General features: G+C 50.8%; 8 protein-coding genes across 8 annotated transcripts; 5 read left to right on the top strand and 3 right to left on the bottom strand.

The window, feature by feature from the left end:
* Positions 1–468: 468 nt before the first annotated feature.
* BO85DRAFT_375362 (SMAD/FHA domain-containing protein) lies at positions 469–954 on the top strand (the record flags this gene model as incomplete). Its single annotated transcript, XM_025656167.1, has 1 exon — positions 469–954. A coding segment is annotated over one exon (486 nt), but the record flags the coding sequence as incomplete, so codon positions are not given.
* A 1,177-nt stretch (positions 955–2,131) lies between these two features.
* On the top strand, positions 2,132–8,240 carry BO85DRAFT_450682 (RNA helicase SLH1). The gene has a single exon (XM_025660436.1). It carries the CDS (start codon positions 2,145–2,147, stop codon positions 8,133–8,135), a length of 5,991 nt encoding a protein of 1,996 aa, XP_025513954.1. The 5' UTR covers positions 2,132–2,144; the 3' UTR covers positions 8,136–8,240.
* A 273-nt stretch (positions 8,241–8,513) lies between these two features.
* On the bottom strand, positions 8,514–10,522 carry BO85DRAFT_56696 (uncharacterized protein). The gene is made up of 2 exons (XM_025665491.1): positions 9,509–10,522; positions 8,514–9,449 (listed from the first exon to the last, which is right to left on the bottom strand). The coding sequence occupies exons 1-2, from the start codon at positions 10,379–10,381 to the stop codon at positions 8,622–8,624; spliced, it is 1,701 nt and encodes a 566-aa protein (XP_025513953.1). The 5' UTR covers positions 10,382–10,522; the 3' UTR covers positions 8,514–8,621.
* A 1,974-nt stretch (positions 10,523–12,496) lies between these two features.
* pfy1 (profilin) lies at positions 12,497–13,522 on the top strand. Its single transcript, XM_025660435.1, has 5 exons — positions 12,497–12,691; positions 12,792–12,807; positions 12,896–12,980; positions 13,080–13,214; positions 13,294–13,522. The coding sequence occupies exons 1-5, from the start codon at positions 12,664–12,666 to the stop codon at positions 13,423–13,425; spliced, it is 396 nt and encodes a 131-aa protein (XP_025513952.1). The 5' UTR covers positions 12,497–12,663; the 3' UTR covers positions 13,426–13,522.
* A 534-nt stretch (positions 13,523–14,056) lies between these two features.
* On the bottom strand, positions 14,057–15,328 carry BO85DRAFT_450678 (Got1 family protein). Its single transcript, XM_025660434.1, has 5 exons — positions 14,990–15,328; positions 14,884–14,910; positions 14,747–14,795; positions 14,658–14,673; positions 14,057–14,570 (listed from the first exon to the last, which is right to left on the bottom strand). The coding sequence occupies exons 1-5, from the start codon at positions 15,018–15,020 to the stop codon at positions 14,274–14,276; spliced, it is 420 nt and encodes a 139-aa protein (XP_025513951.1). The 5' UTR covers positions 15,021–15,328; the 3' UTR covers positions 14,057–14,273.
* A 789-nt stretch (positions 15,329–16,117) lies between these two features.
* On the bottom strand, positions 16,118–16,681 carry BO85DRAFT_375564 (uncharacterized protein; the record flags this gene model as incomplete). The annotated part of the gene is made up of 1 exon (XM_025656176.1): positions 16,118–16,681. One exon carries the CDS (start codon positions 16,679–16,681, stop codon positions 16,118–16,120), a length of 564 nt encoding a protein of 187 aa, XP_025513950.1.
* Positions 16,682–17,295: 614 nt separating this feature from the next.
* BO85DRAFT_489427 (uncharacterized protein) lies at positions 17,296–17,549 on the top strand (the record flags this gene model as incomplete). The annotated part of the gene is made up of 3 exons (XM_025663605.1): positions 17,296–17,319; positions 17,374–17,458; positions 17,506–17,549. The coding sequence occupies 3 exons, from the start codon at positions 17,296–17,298 to the stop codon at positions 17,547–17,549; spliced, it is 153 nt and encodes a 50-aa protein (XP_025513949.1).
* Positions 17,550–17,622: 73 nt separating this feature from the next.
* On the top strand, positions 17,623–20,897 carry BO85DRAFT_450675 (actin-related protein ARP5). Its single transcript, XM_025660433.1, has 5 exons — positions 17,623–18,178; positions 18,246–18,566; positions 18,619–19,559; positions 19,613–20,389; positions 20,451–20,897. The coding sequence occupies exons 1-5, from the start codon at positions 17,992–17,994 to the stop codon at positions 20,481–20,483; spliced, it is 2,259 nt and encodes a 752-aa protein (XP_025513948.1). The 5' UTR covers positions 17,623–17,991; the 3' UTR covers positions 20,484–20,897.
* The last annotated feature ends 195 nt before the right edge of the window (positions 20,898–21,092 follow it).

Here is a 21,092-nt window from a genome sequence, read left to right as displayed (position 1 = left end):
TACCGATCCCCCTCCGGCTCACCAGCTCCTGACCGCGATCGACGACAGCGACGCCGTGACGACGACCGTGGCAGCGATTCGGGACATCGCGAATCTCATCGAAGCTCCCGAAGAGACAGCTCGCGACGGAGGTCATCCCGCAGCCCGGCCGACCGACGAAGCCACAGAAGAGATTATGACCGTCGGCGCAGTGAGCGCAGGGATAAGGAGGATGTTTCAGACGATGACCGGAGAAGACGCCGACATACTTCCGACCGAGAGTCTTCATACCGTCGTCACCGTGACCGAGATTCTTACGACAGAAAGGAGAAGTCTTCTCGCAGACGACGTGACTACTCGCGATCCCGCTCGCCGGACCCGGACTCGCGCGCCCCAGTACGATCAAAAGCGCCCCTACCTCCGCAGCAGGATGCATATACCTCGTCTGAAGTAGTTCGGACTGAAGAGTCGGAAGGCCCTCCTCCCGAGAAGGAAAAGCCTAATTTCGGTCAAACTGGGCGATTGGCTGCAGAGAGCAAGACTGTGAATGTCAATGGTAACTCTGTCGTTCTCAAGTATCACGAGCCTCCGGAAGCGCGCAAACCCCCAGCAAAGGAACCGTGGCGACTTTACGTGTTCAAAGGGCAAGACCTCCTTGAAATGGTGGAATTGGGCATACGCAGTTGTTGGTTGGTTGGGAAAGAACAATTGGTAGTGGATTTTCCTCTAGAGCATCCGAGTTGCTCTAAACAGCATGCCGCGCTGCAGTTTCGCTTTGTCGAAAAGCGGAATGAATTCGGAGATCGGATCGGACGTGTCAAGCCTTATCTGATCGATTTGGAAAGCGCCAATGGTACTACAGTGAACGGAGACGCGATTCCCGCTGGCCGGTACGTGGAACTGCGGGACAAGGATGTAATCAAGTTTGGCCTAAGTACCCGGGAATACGTCCTCATGCTACCTCCGCCTGAATAAGCATGATATTCGATAGACATTATTCCGTATTGGTCTCTTAATGCGATTGGTGCCTTGGAGAATCATCAAATCTTCCACATTGGCTTCGAGACCCGTGTCCGGAAACATAACTCGTGGACATACATCCCGTTCGGTCACCTCGTTTGGCGTGCTTGCTAAAGCCCCCGGCAGTTCGTGCCACCCGATTCCAGTCTTTCCGAATCATATGATGGACTTCCAAGCTGTTCGTGAAAGCAGGCTTACCCATCATAATGATTGGTTCCTATGGGTTCGCTTGAGGTATTTTCATCATCCAATGATGCATTCGCTCCATCCACCAACTTAAAGCCCTTCTTATATACAGCTGAACGATGACGCAACGGTTGTTAATTGGGGAGCAAGCCGCCTTCTACGCAAACGTCAAGTATACCCCCGGCGCGCTTGTTCGTCAAAGGCTCGCATTGCCATAGGCCCAAATCAATACTTTTGTAACGTCGCCTTTAAGTCTGGAACTTTCATGTGTGGTTGTTTATTGAGATACCATCGAATAACCATGGAGAAAGGACATGCTCAGGAGTCAGGGAGATATAGACAGCAAAGTCGAACAGAGAGAATAATTGGAGGATTTACAGATGCCTCATGACAAGCAAGGATATTCAACCCTTATTTACTGGCTAGTATTAGTATAAGTGATCATACTAGACATGATCTCAGTTATTGGAATCCATTGAGCTATGGATAGTAGTAGATATGGGTAGTTGTAGTAGAGTTTCTGACCCCTTGCCAGTGGAGTACAAGTGGTAGTGACCAGTTTATATAACCAGCATGACACTATTTTTCATCTTTGACCCAATTTATATACTATGTGGCGTCACTTAACAACAAGGATTTCTGATTGAATCGACCATAGTGGTCTTCTATAAAGAGCAATGAAGACTTAAACACAAATCACTTAACTCCAAGACCAATGTCGTGGGCCATGTACTCCCTCCTGCTCTTCTCCGCATACTTCCCTATCGGCCGGGCTAAACCACACCCGGTTAGGCTGATAAGCGGCGGGCGGTCACTATTCTGCCGGATGATCATTGCGCTTCATTATCAATCTGATCACCCACACTCCGCTTGCTAGTCATCTCCAAGTCTGGCTAGTCCGTTGATTCTCGCAGATTTTCGGCTCAGTTGAGACCAAACTGTGACAACATAACTTTGTAATGGCTGTCAACGGATCCGTCGAGTCCCAGTGGCTTGCCCAGCTGGCAGCCATGCGCCAGGCCATTGCGGACTTGAAGCTTCCCCAAGACCCCGCCAAAGATACAAGCTACGGAAGCGAACTGGACTTGGATTTCGACGAGGACTATTCATCGCCCGGAACTGCCGATGATGATATCTGGGACATTATCAGCTCCGATGAAGAGGCCAGCGACGACTTCGATGACTATGACGAGCTCCCCTCTCCTCCGACATCATCCGGCTACGACCAGCTCTGGCTTGAGCAGAAGTGCGTGAGCCTTGCTGCTATAAAGTCGGGTATGGATGCCGGAGAACTAGCGCAGCAAATCACTGCTGCCCTAGCGACGGACAGCGGAGACGACGAGCTGCAAATGTCACTGGCCGAAATCGTGGGATTCGATGACCTCGACTTCGTGATTGACCTGATTGCTCACAGGGCGGATATTGTCGCGAGTTCGCATACCGGCCCAGAGGCCCAAACGGATGGATTGATGGCTGGGAAACTTATGACGAGGGCAGAAAGAGAGCAAGCTTTGCGACAGGCAGACTACGAACACAAGCATGCGTCCTTGATGCCGGCCCAGACGAGATCGGAACCGCATTACCCTCATGTATTCAAACTGCACGAGTCCAGAAATGTCCTTGCGCTTGGAGGAAAGAGATATGGATTGCCAATGGGCAGTAAGCAAATCGACGAGAAGAAGTATACCGAGGTTGAGGTTCCCGCGTCCAAGGTCGGTACCTTAAGACCCGGGCATAAACTCGTGGAGATCGCCTCGTTGGATGGCTTGTGTCAAGGCACCTTCAAGGGATACAAGACCCTCAATCGGATGCAGAGTCTACTATATGAAGTAGCCTACAAGACGAATGAGAACATGCTTATCTGTGCCCCGACTGGTGCTGGTAAAACAGATGCTGCTATGCTCACAATTCTAAACGCCATTGGGAAGAACACCATTCCAAATCCTATCGAGGAACCACAAGCCACTGAATTTGCGGTTCAGGTGGAGGATTTCAAGATCATTTACGTTGCTCCGATGAAGGCCCTGGCCGCTGAAGTTACCGAGAAGCTCGGGAAACGTCTCGCTTGGTTGGGGATCAAGGTTCGAGAGCTTACAGGTGACATGCAACTGACGAAGCGAGAGATTGTGGAAACACAGATCATCGTCACTACCCCTGAGAAATGGGATGTGGTGACCCGGAAAAGCACGGGAGATACAGAGCTCGTGCAGAAGGTGCGTCTGTTGATCATCGATGAGGTCCATATGCTTCATGATGAGCGTGGTGCTGTTATTGAATCGTTGGTGGCTCGTACCCAGCGTCAAGTCGAAAGTACGCAATCACTTATCCGCATTGTCGGTCTCTCCGCAACTCTCCCGAATTATGTCGACGTCGCCGATTTCCTCAAAGTCAACAAGATGGCTGGTCTCTTTTTCTTCGACCAGTCCTTCCGCCCTGTTCCTCTGGAACAACATTTCATTGGTGTGAAAGGCAAACCTGGCACCAAGCAGTCTCGCGAGAACCTTGATACTGTAGCTTTTGAGAAAGTCCGTGATATGCTCGAACGAGGGCACCAAGTCATGGTTTTTGTCCACTCGCGTAAGGACACTGTCATGACTGCCCGAATGCTGAAGCAGATGGCCGCTGAGGATGGGTGTGAGAACCTGTTCAGCTGTCAAGAGCACGAAGGCTATTCGAATGGTCTTGGTGATGTTAAACGCAGCCGTGCTCGCGAACTGCGTGAGCTTTTCGCCAGTGGGCTCGGGACACACCATGCTGGTATGAGCCGGAGTGACCGCAACCTCATGGAGCGACTGTTTTCCGAAGGGCTCATAAAAGTACTCTGCTGTACTGCCACACTTGCGTGGGGTGTCAACCTTCCTGCTGCCGCGGTAGTTATCAAAGGTACTCAGTTGTACAATCCGCAAGAAGGTAAATTCGTCGACCTAGGTATATTGGATGTGCTACAGATCTTCGGTCGTGCTGGTCGACCCCAATTTCAAGATACAGGTATTGGTTTCATCTGTACGACCCACGATAAGCTCCACCACTATATATCTGCTGTAACATCACAGCAACCAATTGAATCTCGATTCTCTAGCCGGCTGGTGGATAACCTGAATGCCGAAATTTCTCTAGGAACGGTTACCTCCGTCCCAGAAGCCGTGCAATGGCTGGGATATTCTTATCTTTTTGTTCGCATGAAACGAGAGCCACGCAATTACGGAATTGACTGGGCAGAAATTCGTGACGATCCTATGCTGGTGCAAAGACGTCGTCAGCTAGTCATCCAAGCTGCCATCGTACTGCAAAAGAGTCAAATGATCATATACAACGAAAAGACAGAAGAGTTGCGCGCGAAAGATGTTGGCCGCATTGCAAGCCAGTACTATGTCTTGCAGACCAGTGTTGAGATTTTCAACAATCTAATGCGTCCTCGAGCCAGCGAGGCGGATGTGCTCAGAATGATCAGCATGAGTGGTGAATTCGATAACATCCAAGCCCGGGAAACCGAGTCCAAAGAGTTAAATAGACTCCGTGACGAGGCCATCCAGACCGAGGTTGAGGGAGGCAACGACTCGCCACATGCCAAAACCAACATTCTGTTGCAGTCATACATCTCTCGCGCTAGGATTGAAGACTTTGCTCTGGTGTCTGATACAGGGTATGTGGCACAGAATGCAGCCAGAATTTGTCGTTCCTTGTTCATGATTGCCTTGAACCGCCGTTGGGGTTACCAGTGTCAAGTTCTGCTCTCACTCTGCAAGGCTATTGAGAAGCAGATGTGGCCGTTTGATCACCCATTCCATCAATTTGACCTTCCTCAGCCGATCCTCAGGAACTTAGATGACAAGCTTCCGACATCCTCCATCGAATCTATGAGAGACATGGAGACTGCCGAGATTGGTCAGCTGGTTCACAACCAAAAAATGGGGAAGACGTTGGCAAAGCTGCTTGATAATTTCCCTACCCTTGGAGTGGAGGCTGAAATTGCACCATTGAACCGTGATGTTCTACGAATCCGATTGAGTCTGTACCCAGAGTTTATCTGGAATGATAGACATCACGGTGCCTCCGAATCGTACTGGATCTGGGTAGAAAACTCGGAAACATCTGAGATATACCACCACGAGTACTTCATTCTCAGTAGGAAGAAGCTGAACGATGAACACGAGTTGAATTTCACCATCCCACTTTCTGATCCTCTTCCCAGCCAAATCTACGTTCGTGCGATCTCTGACCGCTGGTTGGGCGCAGAAACGGTGCATCCTGTGTCTTTCCAGCACTTGATTCGTCCAGATACGGAAAGTGTTTACACTGATCTACTCAATCTCCAACCCCTTCCCATATCTGCGCTAAAGAATCCGATATTGGAGGAGCTTTATGGGCAGCGTTTCCAATTCTTCAACCCAATGCAGACGCAGATCTTCCACATGCTGTATCACACCCCGGCTAATGTTCTGCTGGGCTCCCCGACCGGTAGTGGAAAGACTGTAGCCGCAGAGCTGGCTATGTGGTGGGCTTTCAGAGAAAAGCCGGGCTCGAAGGTTGTTTACATTGCACCGATGAAGGCGCTCGTTCGCGAACGTGTTCAGGACTGGAAGAAGCGTCTGACAGCACCGATGGGCCTGAAATTGGTGGAATTGACCGGTGATAACACTCCTGATACACGGACTATCCGGGATGCCGACATTATCATCACCACCCCCGAAAAGTGGGACGGTATCTCCCGTAGTTGGCAGACTAGAGACTACGTGCGAAAGGTGAGCTTGGTGATTATCGACGAGATTCACCTACTGGGTGGTGATCGAGGACCGATTCTTGAAATCATTGTTTCTCGAATGAACTACATTGCCTCGCAATCCAAGGGTTCTGTTCGGCTGATGGGTATGTCCACTGCCTGCGCGAACGCCACCGACTTGGCGAACTGGCTCGGCGTGAAAGAAGGGCTGTATAACTTCAGACACTCCGTGCGTCCTGTACCGCTTGAAATCTATATTGACGGATTCCCGGAGCAGCGTGGGTTCTGCCCGCTAATGCAGTCCATGAATCGACCGACATTTTTGGCAATCAAGAACCACTCTCCCGAAAAGCCGGTGATTGTGTTTGTCGCTTCCCGTCGACAGACTCGATTGACTGCCAAGGATTTGATCAACTATTGTGGTATGGAGGATAATCCTCGTAGATTCGTCCGCATGTCCGAGGAAGATCTGCAGCTGAACCTTGCAAGAGTCAAAGATGACGCATTGCGCGAGGCACTCAGCTTCGGTATTGGTCTGCACCATGCTGGTCTTGTCGAATCAGACAGACAGCTAGCTGAGGAGCTCTTCGGCAACAACAAAATCCAGATCCTGGTGGCCACCAGTACCCTCGCCTGGGGTGTTAACCTTCCAGCACATCTGGTCGTGGTGAAGGGAACACAATTCTTCGATGCTAAGATCGAAGGATACAGGGACATGGATCTCACTGATGTTCTGCAGATGCTTGGTCGAGCAGGACGTCCTCAGTTTGACACGTCAGGTATCGCGCGCATTTTCACACAAGACGCAAAGAAGGCGTTCTACAAGCACTTCTTGCATACCGGATTCCCCGTCGAGTCAACACTACACAAAGTGCTCGATAACCACTTGGGTGCCGAAGTTTCCGCAGGAACAATCACGACACAGCAGGACGCCCTTGACTACTTGACCTGGACATTTTTCTTCCGCCGACTGCACAAGAATCCCTCCTACTATGGCCTGGAAATCTCAGCCGAGGAGCACAACACCATGGCAGCGCAGGCAATAGCGCAGGACTTCATGATCGAGCTAGTTGACAAGTCGCTCGGAGAGTTGGCTGAGTCTTCCTGTGTCGTACTCGATTCAGCAACCGGAGAAGTTGATCCAACCCCATTCGGCAAGATTATGAGTTACTACTACCTGTCTCACAAAACGATCCGCTACCTCATGGCACACGCTAAACCCAACCCAACCTTCCATGATGTCCTGAGCTGGATGTGTTCAGCAACCGAATTCGACGAGCTGCCCGTTCGTCACAACGAAGACCTGATCAACGCTGAACTGGCACGCAACCTCCCCCTCTCAGTCGAATCCATGGGTGACCTTCCCCTCTGGGATCCACACGTCAAAGCCTTCCTCTTGCTCCAGGCATACATGTCCCGCATCGATCTCCCCATTTCCGATTACGTCGGTGATCAGACCTCCGTCCTCGACCAAGGCATCCGTATCATCCAAGCTTCGATCGACGTCATGGCTGAACTGGGCTACCTCCACGCCTGCCACATGTTCATGTCGCTCTTGCAATGCATCAAATCAGCAAGATGGCCCGAAGACGTGCCGCTCTCTATCCTCCCCGGAGTCGACCCGGCAGAGAAGCAATCGGCGCACCCTGCGTCCCTCACCGCACTCGTATCCCTCCCCTACAAAGCCACCGAATCTCTCACCAAGAAGCTCAACCTCCCCGCGCAGTTCACAAAAGCTGCATCCAACCTACCCAATCTATCCTTGTCTATTCCAACCATCACTCCAAACGGTCTCACCGTAACTTTGACGCGCAAGAACGCCCCAAGAGACAGAGACTACAGGATCTACGCTCCTCGGTTCCCCAAACCCCAGACAGAGGGCTACTTCATGCTCCTTTACAGCGGCGGCGCATCCTCCGATGGCAAGAATGGGGAGCTCCTGGCTCTGAAACGTGTTTCTTGGCCATCGTCATCGAATCAGCGTAACGGAGGTGGTTCCGGATCTGGGTCGAGTAGGAAGCCTAACGATAACAGGAATGGACCGCTTGTCGTTCGTTCGTCTGTTAAGTTCCCCGAGAACGTAAGGGGTCAGAGCATGCGGGTTACGGTCAAGGTCGTTAGTGATTCGTACCCAGGTATGGAGTGGACGCTGTCTGATGTGGAGGTGGATGCGGGAGTGTCTGGGACGCAGACTTTGCCTGAGTCTTCGACTTTTCCTGAGAAGAGTTGAGTCGGGTTCAGATGGGATCAGAAATAGATAGCTGTTAGTACATAGAGCTCAATAGAAGCATGGATATAGTCGAGTTCAAATAAAGAACAGACGAGATCATATATAGTATAGTTTCTATGTAAACCCAATTTCTGACGTAGTTGGTAGTGGACATACTAGTAGTAGTGTCCAAGATATATAAGAGAAACGAACCATGAAATGAAATTCCAGGAGAGTATTCCATGTCCTGGCATACATCGCCAAGCAAAAAATCAAACATGATAATCAGCATAAGCTGTCACAAAGAGAAGAAAAAAAAAATGCAACCTGGAAAAGAAATCCACAAACCAAATACCACCAACTCTGGTGCACCTAGCTGGATAAGAACATCAAAATGGTGAACGCTACCTGCGCTGTTGAAATGAAAAACAAAGACTGCAATGGTGATATAAGAAGCATAAAATAAGCACGTGATCATAAGCATACCGACTTCCCAAGACTAATCGCTTAGATGGTGTCGACCAGTACTTCCTGCGATCGTCCAGGGAGATGGTTGCGATCAGCTGCCATAACCTGGGGCGCTTTTCCCTTCTTATCGCCCACGCGCTCATTGGGATCCAAACGGTCTGGCCGTGGTCTGATAGGTACAAGGACCTGCCTTTTACCTTTTGAGACGGAGACGGATCGTGCGATTGAGATTTCGACGGTGGGGACGGGGTTTTCTGGATCGGATGGGTTGCTGTCCTTTTTGGCGTCCCCGGAGGGCTCGCGTCTTGGTGAGGTGGGGGAGGTTCGCCTGCTTGCGGGGGACGAAACCTCGTTTCTTTGCCGGGGCGCATTGACAGGCGTGTCTGATGATGCAGACAAAGTTGATGACGCATAGCTGGCCGTTCTGGGCGAATCTACCTGCGTATCGATCCTTAGAGACGGAGGTGACTCGCGTACGGGTTCCTTTGCTGTAGGCTGCTTGTTGATGATCTCCCATTCTGGTTCCTTTGCGTCAAAGTATGAACGGACAGGACCTAATTTCTGCAAGAGGAGCCGTTCATCCTCGGAACCAATGGTCGTGGAAGAAAGGAATGAAGACACCGAGTTCTGTTGCTTATGTGACGGCTGCGAGCTATGGACCATGAGGACCACACTACTCTTTTCCGACAGATTTTCTTGATTTGATTCCCCTAGGGATGTTTGACTCCTGTGGATTGGGCTGGGGCCGCGAGGAATATTCTGACTCCCCAGGACCTTCGAGGCCTTGCTCGTTTTGGTCGGAGGGAACAGGCTGAAACTGGGACTGGGGGATTTCGACCGTGTCGGAACCGGCGAGTGAGGAGTGTCCTACATATTATGTCAGTAAAGTGATATCTTCAAGCCAGATGTACTTTTAGACACTATACCTCTTCTGTTGGAGGCTTCGTATCTTCCACATTCTTGCTGCGCCTACTCATGGAAGACAGCCTGTTCTTCTTGAGGACTCCTCCAAACATGACGCTGTATCGCTCCAGCTGAATGTCAGGAATGTCAACCTGGAGTAGGGGACCGGATCCAAGAGACTGTTCCTTCTCCTGGGGCGAACCACTGGTCGCATCTGCGTGAGACTGTTTCGGTTCCTGCGTAGAAGTCTGGACTTCCGGTACTATAGAGGGCCATGCGTCCGTGCCTGCGGTGGGACTGGCAGGATTCTCGAGGCCTGAAGACTGGATCTTTGGCTGCTGCTCGAATGAATAGGTCGAGCCTTGCATTGGCCATTCATTTTCGAGCCGGACCTGATAGAAGGGTTGATTTGGAGGGGCTGTCATGGCAGCCTTGGCCTTGAAAAGGCCGCCAATCTTCTTCCATTTGCTTGGCTTGCGCTGCAACGATGGTCGCGCTTGGGGTTCTGCCGGTTTGACAGGAATCGTCTCCTGTATCTGTGATGTGGGAACTTGCGGGTCGATCATCCGAGGACTTCCCAACGCGACGCCGATAAGACTTCCATTCATGTCATTATTGGTGCTGACGGGTGACGATATGGGGGAAGAGGGAAGTGGAGGAGCCTCGGTGTTGATAGGGCTCATGGCTTGCAACCTCTTCTGCGGGTGCCCTTCCGATACCATTGGGCGATGAAAGCTCCGATTTGGATGAGGCGCTGGGCGGCTGTTATTTGCGCCATCCTCGATACACTTTTGGCCCTTCCGTGGCAGCACATCAGGGTGTTTTGATGTTGGGGAAGAGCCAGCCTCCGCCTGCCTGACTGTACGTGACCTTCCTAGAAACGTCCCTCTAGCCATTGTGCACGACTGCCTGTATATCAAATACCGAAGTGAAAGTGATGGGTGAAGTTCCAGAGTATTGCTAAGAAGAAGATGATGGTGAAATAGAAAAGTAAAGAACGTTAGAGGGAGCCAAGCCCTGTTTCTATCAAAATCTCGAGACAAAGGAATGGACGGCCTTCCAGAAGACCCAAAGTTGAAATGCAAGCAGTTCAGACAAGGAAAGAGTCAGTTCATGATGGGGAGAAAAGGAGAATGGGCGATAGAGGGTCAGCGCAGCATAGTTAAGACGTTGCGGCAGTTATTGTGGAGCACTAGGCAGAGCGCTACATCTAAGTGAGACGTGTGGCAGGGGCGAACTAGTGCGAGGGCTTAGATTAAAACATTGTGCAAGATCTGACGAAGCGCGACGGCAGAACAGCCAACAGAAATTTCCAGAGAAATTGCTCAGGAGAGACGACACGGGCGTCCCCGCATGGCTAACACTGGACACGGACATTCGTCCAGTCACAAGAATTTGACAGCTCTGTGATTAGGAATAGGTGAAGGCCATCAAGAACCACACGAGGCGCTTATTCTAGTAGCTGCAAATCAGCGCTGGATGTTGCGGGCGCATTTAATTACGAGCGCGGGCGAGGGGCCAAAGAGAGAGGCTCCGGCCGACGGATTCACCTCGAGTTGGAAGTATGAGCGTTGGCGCAGCTGGAATCATTGGTTCCAGCTGTTCTGAAACCCCTGTGCGCTCGACCAATGAGATTGTGAATATCTCAATCGCCTGGCGATCACACAAGGCCTGAGACTCATTCTCAGGGCCTTGGTGTTACGGATCCTCTAACCGATGCCGCAGATGAGAAAAACCCTTTCACGGAGATGCTCGTGCGACCATGCCTGCATTCTGTCGACAGCCGAACGTTGCAATTTTCCGAGTCTCTTGGGGCAGTGGATTGCGATAGCCCGTTGAGGCACGAGGCCCGCTAGATAAGACTGAGGAGTCCACTGGGGAAATTAAAGTAAGAGGCCGCCCAAGGAACTGGCCCGCGGCCCTCACCTTAAGGTAAGTCACGGACCAGCCATCTCCTGAAAGGCGTTTCTAGCTTCTTTATTATTTCGTAGATCAAGGACTGATGGCTTGAGAATGGTGTAGTATCGAAAACATCATTAGAAAAGGTTAATGATGGACGGGAGTTTCCGCTATCCACCGTCATCGACAAGGAAATTGTCGAGGAGTGAGGAGTAGGAAAGAAGCGACTGACGGATGGCTGCAGATGATCCCCGGCACCTGACTCGATGACAGGCACGTGCCCAGTCAACCCACCACACATCATCTCAACTCGCAGGTGACAGTTGCTCCGATGAATTTGTTCCCATGGCAGAGGCATAAGGGATGAATAGACAGGGAAGAGGCGGTAAGAAGAAACCGGTGAAAAGAGGCCCGCAAAGTGGGCATGCTTGGGGTGTCTAACAGGTCTAGTTTTGCACCGGTAGGGGACTAATCCTAATTATCCTATACTGAAGCGGGTGAACTACGGAGTCGGCCTGCCGTTGAGCCCTCCACCGCCTGCATACTCTCTACGCATACCGTAGCTTTGGTGGGTGATCCCAAGGTTAAACTAGACAGTGATGGAATGAGGCTATTCAGAGTGCAGCTCTGTGTTGCTAGGGGGATGACGTAGGAAGACGTACCATAAAAGTGATCCCCCCAAAAAAGTAGATGACAGCTGGTCATTAGTAGTCGTGAGCGGAGGGGAAAGAAGAGGCAATATGATAATATGATGTTTGATCTCGGCATGTACCACTTGGTAGTGAGGATAAAGTTCAAGTAGGAGCTATAAGGTAGCAGCATACGATAAACAGAAGTTAGAGATCCATCCATCTTACGGTGACCGACAAGTAGAGAAAATGAGAAAAGTCGGGAATTGGCGGGGCAGGAATTACTAGCAGGAGATGCTCAGCTGGGAAAAAGCAAATGGAAACCAATGCCTGCCACCCCCACCAAAAGCAAACTAAACCAACTAAAGCAGCAGCAGCAAACCCCCCAAGCCCGCTCTTAGTAAACTCACCTCATCGTCGGCCTCCTTCTCCCCCTCCTTTCCCACCAACTTTCTTCGAGACTCATCTCTACTATCTACTACCACCTTCTTCCCCCCAGCGCATTATTTCTCTTTCTCCTGGTCGATTCCTAGTCTTCGCCCGGAGTCTTTAACCACCCCCACGTTCCACTCTTCTTACGGATTGCTCTGCTTATCCGTCTCTATTCCCCTTTCCCGACCGTCCCGTCATTTGTTTATCCGACCGTCACCATGGGTCAGCACTCCGCTATTTGGCAAGGTATGACGATAACGCATGCTCCTGCGACACTCCATTCTTTCTGTATAGCCCTTTATTCTTGGTAGTTCTAGGCTGACTTCTTTCTCTTCTTCCATCTCAGGATATGTCGATTCCAGGTACCGTATAACCTAACCATGTTTACCCCGCTTCGGCCACTGCCGCCCCTCCAAGTTGGGATCGGAATTCTGACGCGAGGCCGTTCAGCTTGATGGGATCTGGTCAATTTGACAAGGCCGGTATTCTGAGCCACGACCTCTCCGGCGTTGAGGCTGGCTCTCCCGGCTTCTCGGTATGACACGCTCCCCGACCACCGCTGGTTTGATCGGCGTGACCCCACGGCCAACCAAGCGCCAAACCAGCACGAACCCAGCGTTAACAACCACCACAGGCCTCCCCTCAAGAGCTCCAGGGCCTTGCCGCTGCCTTTAAGGACCCCAACTCTGCCTTTGGCACCGGTATCACTATTGGCGGAGAGAAGTTCGTCACCATCAGGGCTGATGACCGCAGTCTGTACGGCAAGAAGGTACTGTCACGCACACTTTGCCCTCGCCATTATCATCCCTCGAAAATATCAACATTCACTAACTTATGGAAACAAATAGGGTAAGGAGGGTATCGTCGTCGTCAAGGCCGTCTCCTGCGTCATGGTCGCCCACCACGCTGAGAACGCCCAGACCACGAATGCCGCTACCGTGGTCGAGAACCTCGTTGACTACATCAACAACCCCCGGTGAATGGGTTTAAAAGCAGAATGAAATTGTGTTTTGTCTCGCCTTGAGCAAGGGACAGTCGGTAATACTGGTTATTTAAATGTAAATCATCATGGTGGTCTCCTTTTTCTCGATTGTCTTTTCTCTCTCCGGTATTCTTCGCATCAATTGGCATTTACTACTACTCGTAGATTCATAGCTGTACATTATATGCTATAAGTAAAGCCATTCCAGCGAGCCTTTATTGATATGGAAGTCCAGACCGGCCATTTCACATGCTCAGGAAAGAAAAGTTAACAGGCCAAAGCTATCTAGCGTCCACACCTGTCCCGCATTCCGAATGATATCACCGGCCACTCTGTTATTCTGACAGCTCCGATCTATGCAGCATGCACAATAAGGTAATCTCCAAAATTAGCATTTAACTGTCATATCACAACCCATACTACCGAACATCGTAAAGAATACTGTCTCCCCAGGATCATGATACCCCCATCATCGGAAAAAATATATTAACAATTAGAAAGTCTCTAGTACATAATAATAGCCCTATTATAAAAGCGAACAACATCATCACCACCACCACCACCACCCCGCTCATCCAGACAGTAGGAAGTAGAAGTAGGTAGACATGGAACTAGACCAACAAATGATAGCAGTCCATGCCACACCACACCACACCATCCCATACCCATCCCATCATGCAAATATTCGTAACAAGAAAAAAAAAAGAAGTAAACCCTAATGCCACATAACTATTCATACACATGAACATGTCAAGATCCCTCCATCATCATCGTCATCGTTATCAAAAATATCATTCCCTCACTTATACCCATGCCTACACCCCCAAGAGCGAATGAAGGTTCTCTCTATACAGGCAACTCGGCATTCCTCCTTCCACCGGCCAACGTCTCCAGAACCTTTTGAATAAAGGGCCCTACGACGGGGATATTCCCCGCGAACTGGCCAATGGTGATCAGGAAGTCGCCGAAGAGGATAAAGAGACCGTACAGCTCGATTATGAACCCGGTGAGTGGCCAACGGAGGAGGATGAGGAGGATTCCAGCGGCGAAGGCGGCGGTGCCTTTGAGTTTTTGCCGGCGCGAGAAGAAGGCGAAGGTCTTTTCGAGGCCGATTATTAGGGTTAGACCGATGAGGAAGAGGATCTGTGTGTGTGGTTGGGTTGGGTTAGTTGGGTTTTTTTCATTGCGACTCGGGTGGAGAGTGAGGTGGGATCATTAGGGGTAGCGTACGTTGCCCATTGCTAGTCTATTGGGTGAGATCTGTTAGTTATATTGTGTGTTTTTGAAGATGTATGGGTAGGTGAAGGATATGGACGTACAGTGAGCGATCGAAGAACATTAGGACTCCGCCGAAGAGGAACAAGCCTCCTGTTTGGGGGACATCGTTAGTATGTGTATCATCGGTTGGGTGATGTAGGATTCGTGGTGTCGATGCAAGCATGTTATGTAGACATACCAGCTGAGCAGAAGATAACTCCGATCTCTATTGTAGAAAGAACGTGCGTTAGCCAATGGATCCGGATATGATCTCGTGCGAAGCGTGCAAAGTAGGCGTTGCTTACTCTGGTTATCGGATAGCCACATTGTAGGCATATTGGCTATTTTCTGATTATATGGAAAAGCGCGCGCACTGATATAAAAGTTGGAAATAATACGTCGAGGACTGAAGCTAAAGGAGTTCAAGGTGGATTATAGCTCCCAACGATACGATGCGTTCGTCGCTCGGGGATTCGGGGGCTTGCGGAGATCGCGTGCACGGGGCACTATATATCGTGGAATGGACGAGGAGGCGGTAAATCCACAAATAACTAGAAATTGAGAAGATGAAGCTATCGCACGCCGATATATAGGTACTCGTCCTGGAGGATTCACGAAGCTCTTGATGTACAGGCGCCAGCAATGCGAGTAAACACGGAACCAACTGCGGCTGCTGCGCAAAATTCCCAATTCTGCCACGTCCCTTTCTTGGCTAGGTTTGTGCTATTCCGCGTTCGGATGGCGGTCGGGTGATCAACAACATTCGCACAGCCGCTATTTTCGATTCTCTCAACTCAACTTCTCAACCGATTCTACCTTCTGATGTTTACCATCGTGGGAGGACCATGCGTGTCGACAATATCACTCGGGTTGCATGCCATTGACTAGGGTCTTTCATGATTGGACACCTTGTTAGCTTCTAATGTGCAATCTTTCTACGATATTATGGATGCGGCGGTGCAAGAGACACGCAATGCTTCTACGAAAGGGGTGCCTACGATGATTTGAGGTATCAAGATGACTTCAATCGGCGACTCTATTACTGCAACTATTATGCCCGTATATACCTGGCGAGCCTTTGGGCTCAGCTCATTTCACGCCGCGGCGACAGCATCTTCGGATGCTGTAACTGATGTTCCGGTTCCTGGAGCTTCGGTACTAGTCGAGTGCATCTTGCACAAGGCGAAGATAAACTTTCACAATAAGGTCACGAATAAGCCGGAGCGTTTTCTTTGAACCTGTCTCGAGAGGGGCATGGTGGGTGGAAAGGGCTTGACTGTGTTGGCCGTACATAACGCGTATTAGATTAGGCTACTATCTAGCCTGGCCTCAGTTAGAAGTCCGCCGCATTATCGTCGCAATGAATATGACAACTTACCTTGATATCTTACAGTGTAAAACAAACATTTCCATAGCAAAATTCATAGCATCGTTTATTTGAGAACCACATGGGCAGCTCTGAGCTCCAAATAGCTCTCCGGCACTCCCTGACCAAGTGTTCTAATCACACCAAAGACCTCCTTGTCGTGATACCTCAATCGCGTCTTAGGATCTGTGTATGGCGCAGGTAGTCCTGTTATATCGCAGTAGCGGGTTTGCTGCGACGGGTGCAATGAGGGGGCGGATTCGATATTCGTGTAGGTTACGGCAGGTCCAGATGTAAATGCAGCTCGTGCGTTCTTTTCCAGCACCAGTGTCGAGAGGTTCTGCGCGGCCTGCGCGATGTTCGTTCGAGGTGTGCCATCGGCAGGGGTTTGGCTGCCGTCGGTGCTGGCGGACGTAGCTGGGAGTGGGGTGGTTGCGCCGGAATTAGACTGTGTTGCCATAACAGAAGCCTCCTTCCTCGAGCTCTCAGAAATAAGCTGCTTGACGTTCTTGTTGCGACGCTGCGATGGCTTCCAATTCGGATTGCGGAACGGACGGGAAACTGCCGCAATGTCGAGACGATCGAGAAGCGCTTGGTGATTCTCCTGTTCTGCGGGGGTAAGAGGAGCCATGGTAATGATGAAACGTTGAGATGCGAGTGAGGTTTTAGTTTGAAAGGATGAGGTCGGTGTCTTGGTTCGGTGGTGGAGGTTTGGTCGATAATGCCGAACTGGGGATATGGTGGTGCTCTCCCACGTCCGAGCCTTGCTCGAGTTGTGAAACTAGGATGCACGATGTGCGCCGATGTCGCCGATGCTGAGGGTCAGATGGCGCAGTTATAGTTACCGTTTGCCCGGAGATAGAGTCAAAGAAACAGTGAAGATAGAGAATGAGCCAAGTTTGGAGACCTGATGTCTGGATAGTGAACCTTCCAACCAGTTCCCAGCTCGGTATCAGTCACGTGGCAGGGTATCTTGGGTTGCCGTGAATCCCAAGAAGCAACAAACAAACACAACATCAACAATTCATCCACGAACTACACCAGATCGCAAAGATGGTAAGCAATACAGTGCACTGGAAGATTTAGTGGTAGCCAGGTCATCCTAATATTATATTTAGGAAAGTCCACATGAGCACCAGCAGGCCCTGCTGCTCTCTCGCATTATCGGCAACATTGTATGTGAACCGGAGGGCATTCTGAGTTGCAATAGCTGATCGGCTCTAGGAAAAACTAAATGAGTCAATCATGGTGATGAACAGAAGCCTCCAGGTAAGCGCATGTGCTTGATTTCCGCCAGGGTAGAGTACTGATGGGCGTTACTAGGAGGTCAACATCCAGAACATGAACGTCGAGCTTGTCGCACAGATGTTCAAGAACTACCAGTCCAACGTTCTATTCCATCTAGAAGGTAGTTTTCCATTGAATTCTTAGTTGAGTTTGGCTGACCAGTATTAGCGACGGAGAATTTGAAAGACCCGTCATCCTCGTCCAGTTCTTGATACCCAACAGCGTTTCCTAGTTAAATTGATAATGAAGACATGATTTCCACGTAACTCCGAATTTCACTTATCCCTCAAATTTGAAAGGATAGTAGACCAAGTAAAGACAGCCAAGTGTGACTGCTAGGTTCCGTAAAGAGGCATAGTTACTCGTGGAGTGATCGGCTTGGCGGCATATGAGCGCCGCTGGCGGTGGCCGGAGAGGCCTCCACGGCCCCGACCAAAGCTGGGGAACTTTCAAGCTCCCATTTCCTTTCCTTCCTCATCACCAACACCACCGCAACCTGCGTCATCCTATCTTTGACTGCCTTATCAGCGCGCATCTATCATCTGCTAGTGGGTAACTGGTGCACTAACGCTTGCGACACTCACTGCAATGCAGTGAGCGGTCTTTACCTGGAAGCTTCCAAGTTGCTGCTAAGAGCGCCTGCGTCCAACCACCATGGCTATCACCTCGATCCAGCCGGTTCTACCGACTCGGTTCACGATAAATTCGACCGAGAAAGGTGCCAAAAAGCCTCCCCCGGAACCCTACCACGTGAAAGACCATCCATTTAAAGGCTACCACCCCCCTCAGCCGGAAGGCTACGAAAAGAGCAAGAGTACTAGCGCCATAGTTATTGATAATGGTGAGTGAAGGCCCTGGCTTGAGACTACATTGTGTACGGTCTACTGACTTTTGCGATCGACTTGAAGGCTCGAACCTGGTCAAAGCCGGGTGGTCGTTCGACAAATCTCCTCGTTTCGTGCTTCCTCCTGTGATGAGCCGGTATCGCGACCGGAAGCTCAACAAAGCCTGCCAATTTATCGGATACGATTCCTATGTAGATGCGACTACGCGCGGTCAGCTGCGCTATGCCTTTGACCCTGGCACGAGTGTGGTGGGTAACTGGGATGTCATGGAGGGGGTGTTGGACTATCTGTTCATCAAGCTGGGAGTCGATGGTGCCAATGGAGGGGTGGACAGGCCGATTGTCATGACTGAGCCGATAGCCAACCTCGCTTATCCCAGAAGGAGTAAGTTGTATCACTTGCAACTACAGTGGTGGCATTGCTGACGATATTCTAGTGATGAACGAGATCCTGTTCGAGTGCTATTCCGCGCCATCGGTCGCCTACGGAATCGACTCCCTGTTCTCCTATCGGTACAACCGCGGAAAGGACGGACTCATCATCTCGTCCTCGCACACATCGACACATGTGATTCCTGTGCTGAATAACAAGGCTTTGCTATCCAACTGCTCGCGGCTAAATTGGGGTGGACTGCACGCATCGGAATACTTGCTGAAACTTATGCGCCTGAAGTACCCGACATTCCCTGCAAGGATGACAGAAAGCCAGATGGAAGACATTGTGCACAAGCATTGCTACGTTTCCAAGGACTACGACCAAGAGCTGAGTCACTACCTAGACTGGACGGGGCTGGAGGAGCGAGACTGTATCGTTCAGTACCCTTATACCGAGCATGTTGTGCCCGAAAAGACCGAGGAAGAACTCGCCCGGATTGCCGAGAGGAAGAAGGAAAGTGGGCGTCGGTTGCAGGAGCAGGCCGCTAAGATGCGGCTAGAAAAGTTGATGAAGAAGGAGCAGGAATTGGAGTACTACAAGGACCTACAAAATGGACTGGCCTCGGAGACGAAGAAGGAAGCCAGGCGCATCCTCGAAGCGGAGGACCTGAAGGATGAAGCCCATCTAGATCGACTGATTCGGGATCTTGAGCGGTCCATCAAACGATCCCGGAACCGGGACCTGGGTATCGAAGAAACCGAAGAGCCCCAGGAAGAGATGTCATTCCCGTTATTGGACGTCCCGGATGAAGAACTGGATGAAGCTGGTCTGAAGGAAAAGCGCCATCAGCGACTGATGAAGTCCAACGTTGAAGCTCGACAACGCGCGAAGGCAGAGAAAGAGCGTGAGAAGGCTCGCCGGGAAGAGGAGGAACGCCTCGACCGTGAGAAGCGCGAGAACGATTTCGAGAATTGGCTCGCTGAACGCAGAGCAAACCGTCAGGTATGATTGCTCCCCGTACTGATAATGGCACGTCTAACCTTTCTACACAACAGAATATCATGCAGAAGATCAAGGAACGTGACAGGATGAAGGCGGATCTCGGCAACCGCAAATCATTAGCCAGTCAGATGCGCATGAAGACACTCGCCAACCTCGCTGCGGATGGGCCCAAGAAGCGGAGGCGTGGCGGGGACGATGACACCTTCGGTGCCAACGACGAAGACTGGGGTGTCTATCGAACGGTGGCTACGGGTGAACAGAGTGATGAGGAGGAAGAGGAGGATCTTGGAGGCATGCTTGATACCGTTGAGAAGGAGCTACTCGAGTACGACCCCGAATTCACAGAGAACCACACGCTCGCCGCGCAATCCGACTGGACGAAGAGCCTAGTGCACGTCTTCCTGCGGGGCCCCTGGCCCTTTGATCCCGAGAGCCAACGTGAGGCTCATCAGTTGCACCTGAACGTGGAGCGAATCCGCGTTCCCGAGGTGGTGTTCAAGCCGTCAATTGCGGGCGTTGACCAGGCCGGCCTGTTGGAGATTGCTGCCGATATTGTGAACCAGCGATTCCCGAACCCCGAGGAGCAATCGAAACTGCTGCGGGATGTGTTCCTCACGGGTGGCAACACCATGTTCAAGAACTTCGACGAACGTCTCCGCAACGACTTCCGCGCGTACCTCCCCGTGGACGCCCAACTCAACGTCCGACGTGCAAATGACCCGGTTTTGGACGCATGGAAGGGTGCTGCGCAGTGGGCATCAGGGTCAGAGTTGGCCAAGTCCTCGATCACTCGGCAGGAATACTTGGAGAAGGGCAGCGAATATCTCAAGGTAAGCACGGGAAAATTCCTCGCTGTGATGCAAGCGAGATCGGCTAATAATCTTCCAACAGGAGCATGATATGGGCAATGCCACTACATGGTAGATGTCAGAGCCTGCAATACGTTCTGCCTGTCTAATACCTATACCAAGAGTGAGATCTTAGCATAATCCGGTTGGGGTATACGAGGTCGGGACTGGGAACGCCTTTGGCGGACTGTGGATCAGCGATGCGACAAACCCAAGCTGCACCACCGAACTACCAAAGGCGTAGATGCGGGTGGCGGTGTGTATCCAGGGCGCGAAGGGACAGGGAGTCGGGCGTACTAACTCGGATGAAACATTCAAATTTCGACGAGGAATGATTTGATAGATTAAGATGGCATGGATAGTTTTACTTCCTTATTATTCTTATTTTGTATGCTACAGTCCTTTTACTATCATATGCTTTCCTCAATAATGTATAGTAAGTGAGCTCGTATGAGAAACAGGATCCTCGCGTCCGCAATTCTGACCATCAGCCCGTCTCGGCCTTACTCGTACAGGCGCGATATGATAAAGTAAAGTACTTACTGAACTGCATTGAGCAAGTTTGGCGATGCGAATGCCGACGGTTTAGTGAAGCCAGCAACGTAAACTAAAGTTCCGTATGCATTTCACAACAACACTAATCGCTCATCAAGCACACTTCCAAGACTGCACACCCCCCATCTAG

This window comes from Aspergillus piperis (assembly GCF_003184755.1).
Source record: "Aspergillus piperis CBS 112811 unplaced genomic scaffold BO85scaffold_13, whole genome shotgun sequence".
NCBI lineage: Eukaryota > Fungi > Ascomycota > Eurotiomycetes > Eurotiales > Aspergillaceae > Aspergillus > Aspergillus piperis.
This window is presented reverse-complemented; position numbering and strand designations above follow the sequence as displayed.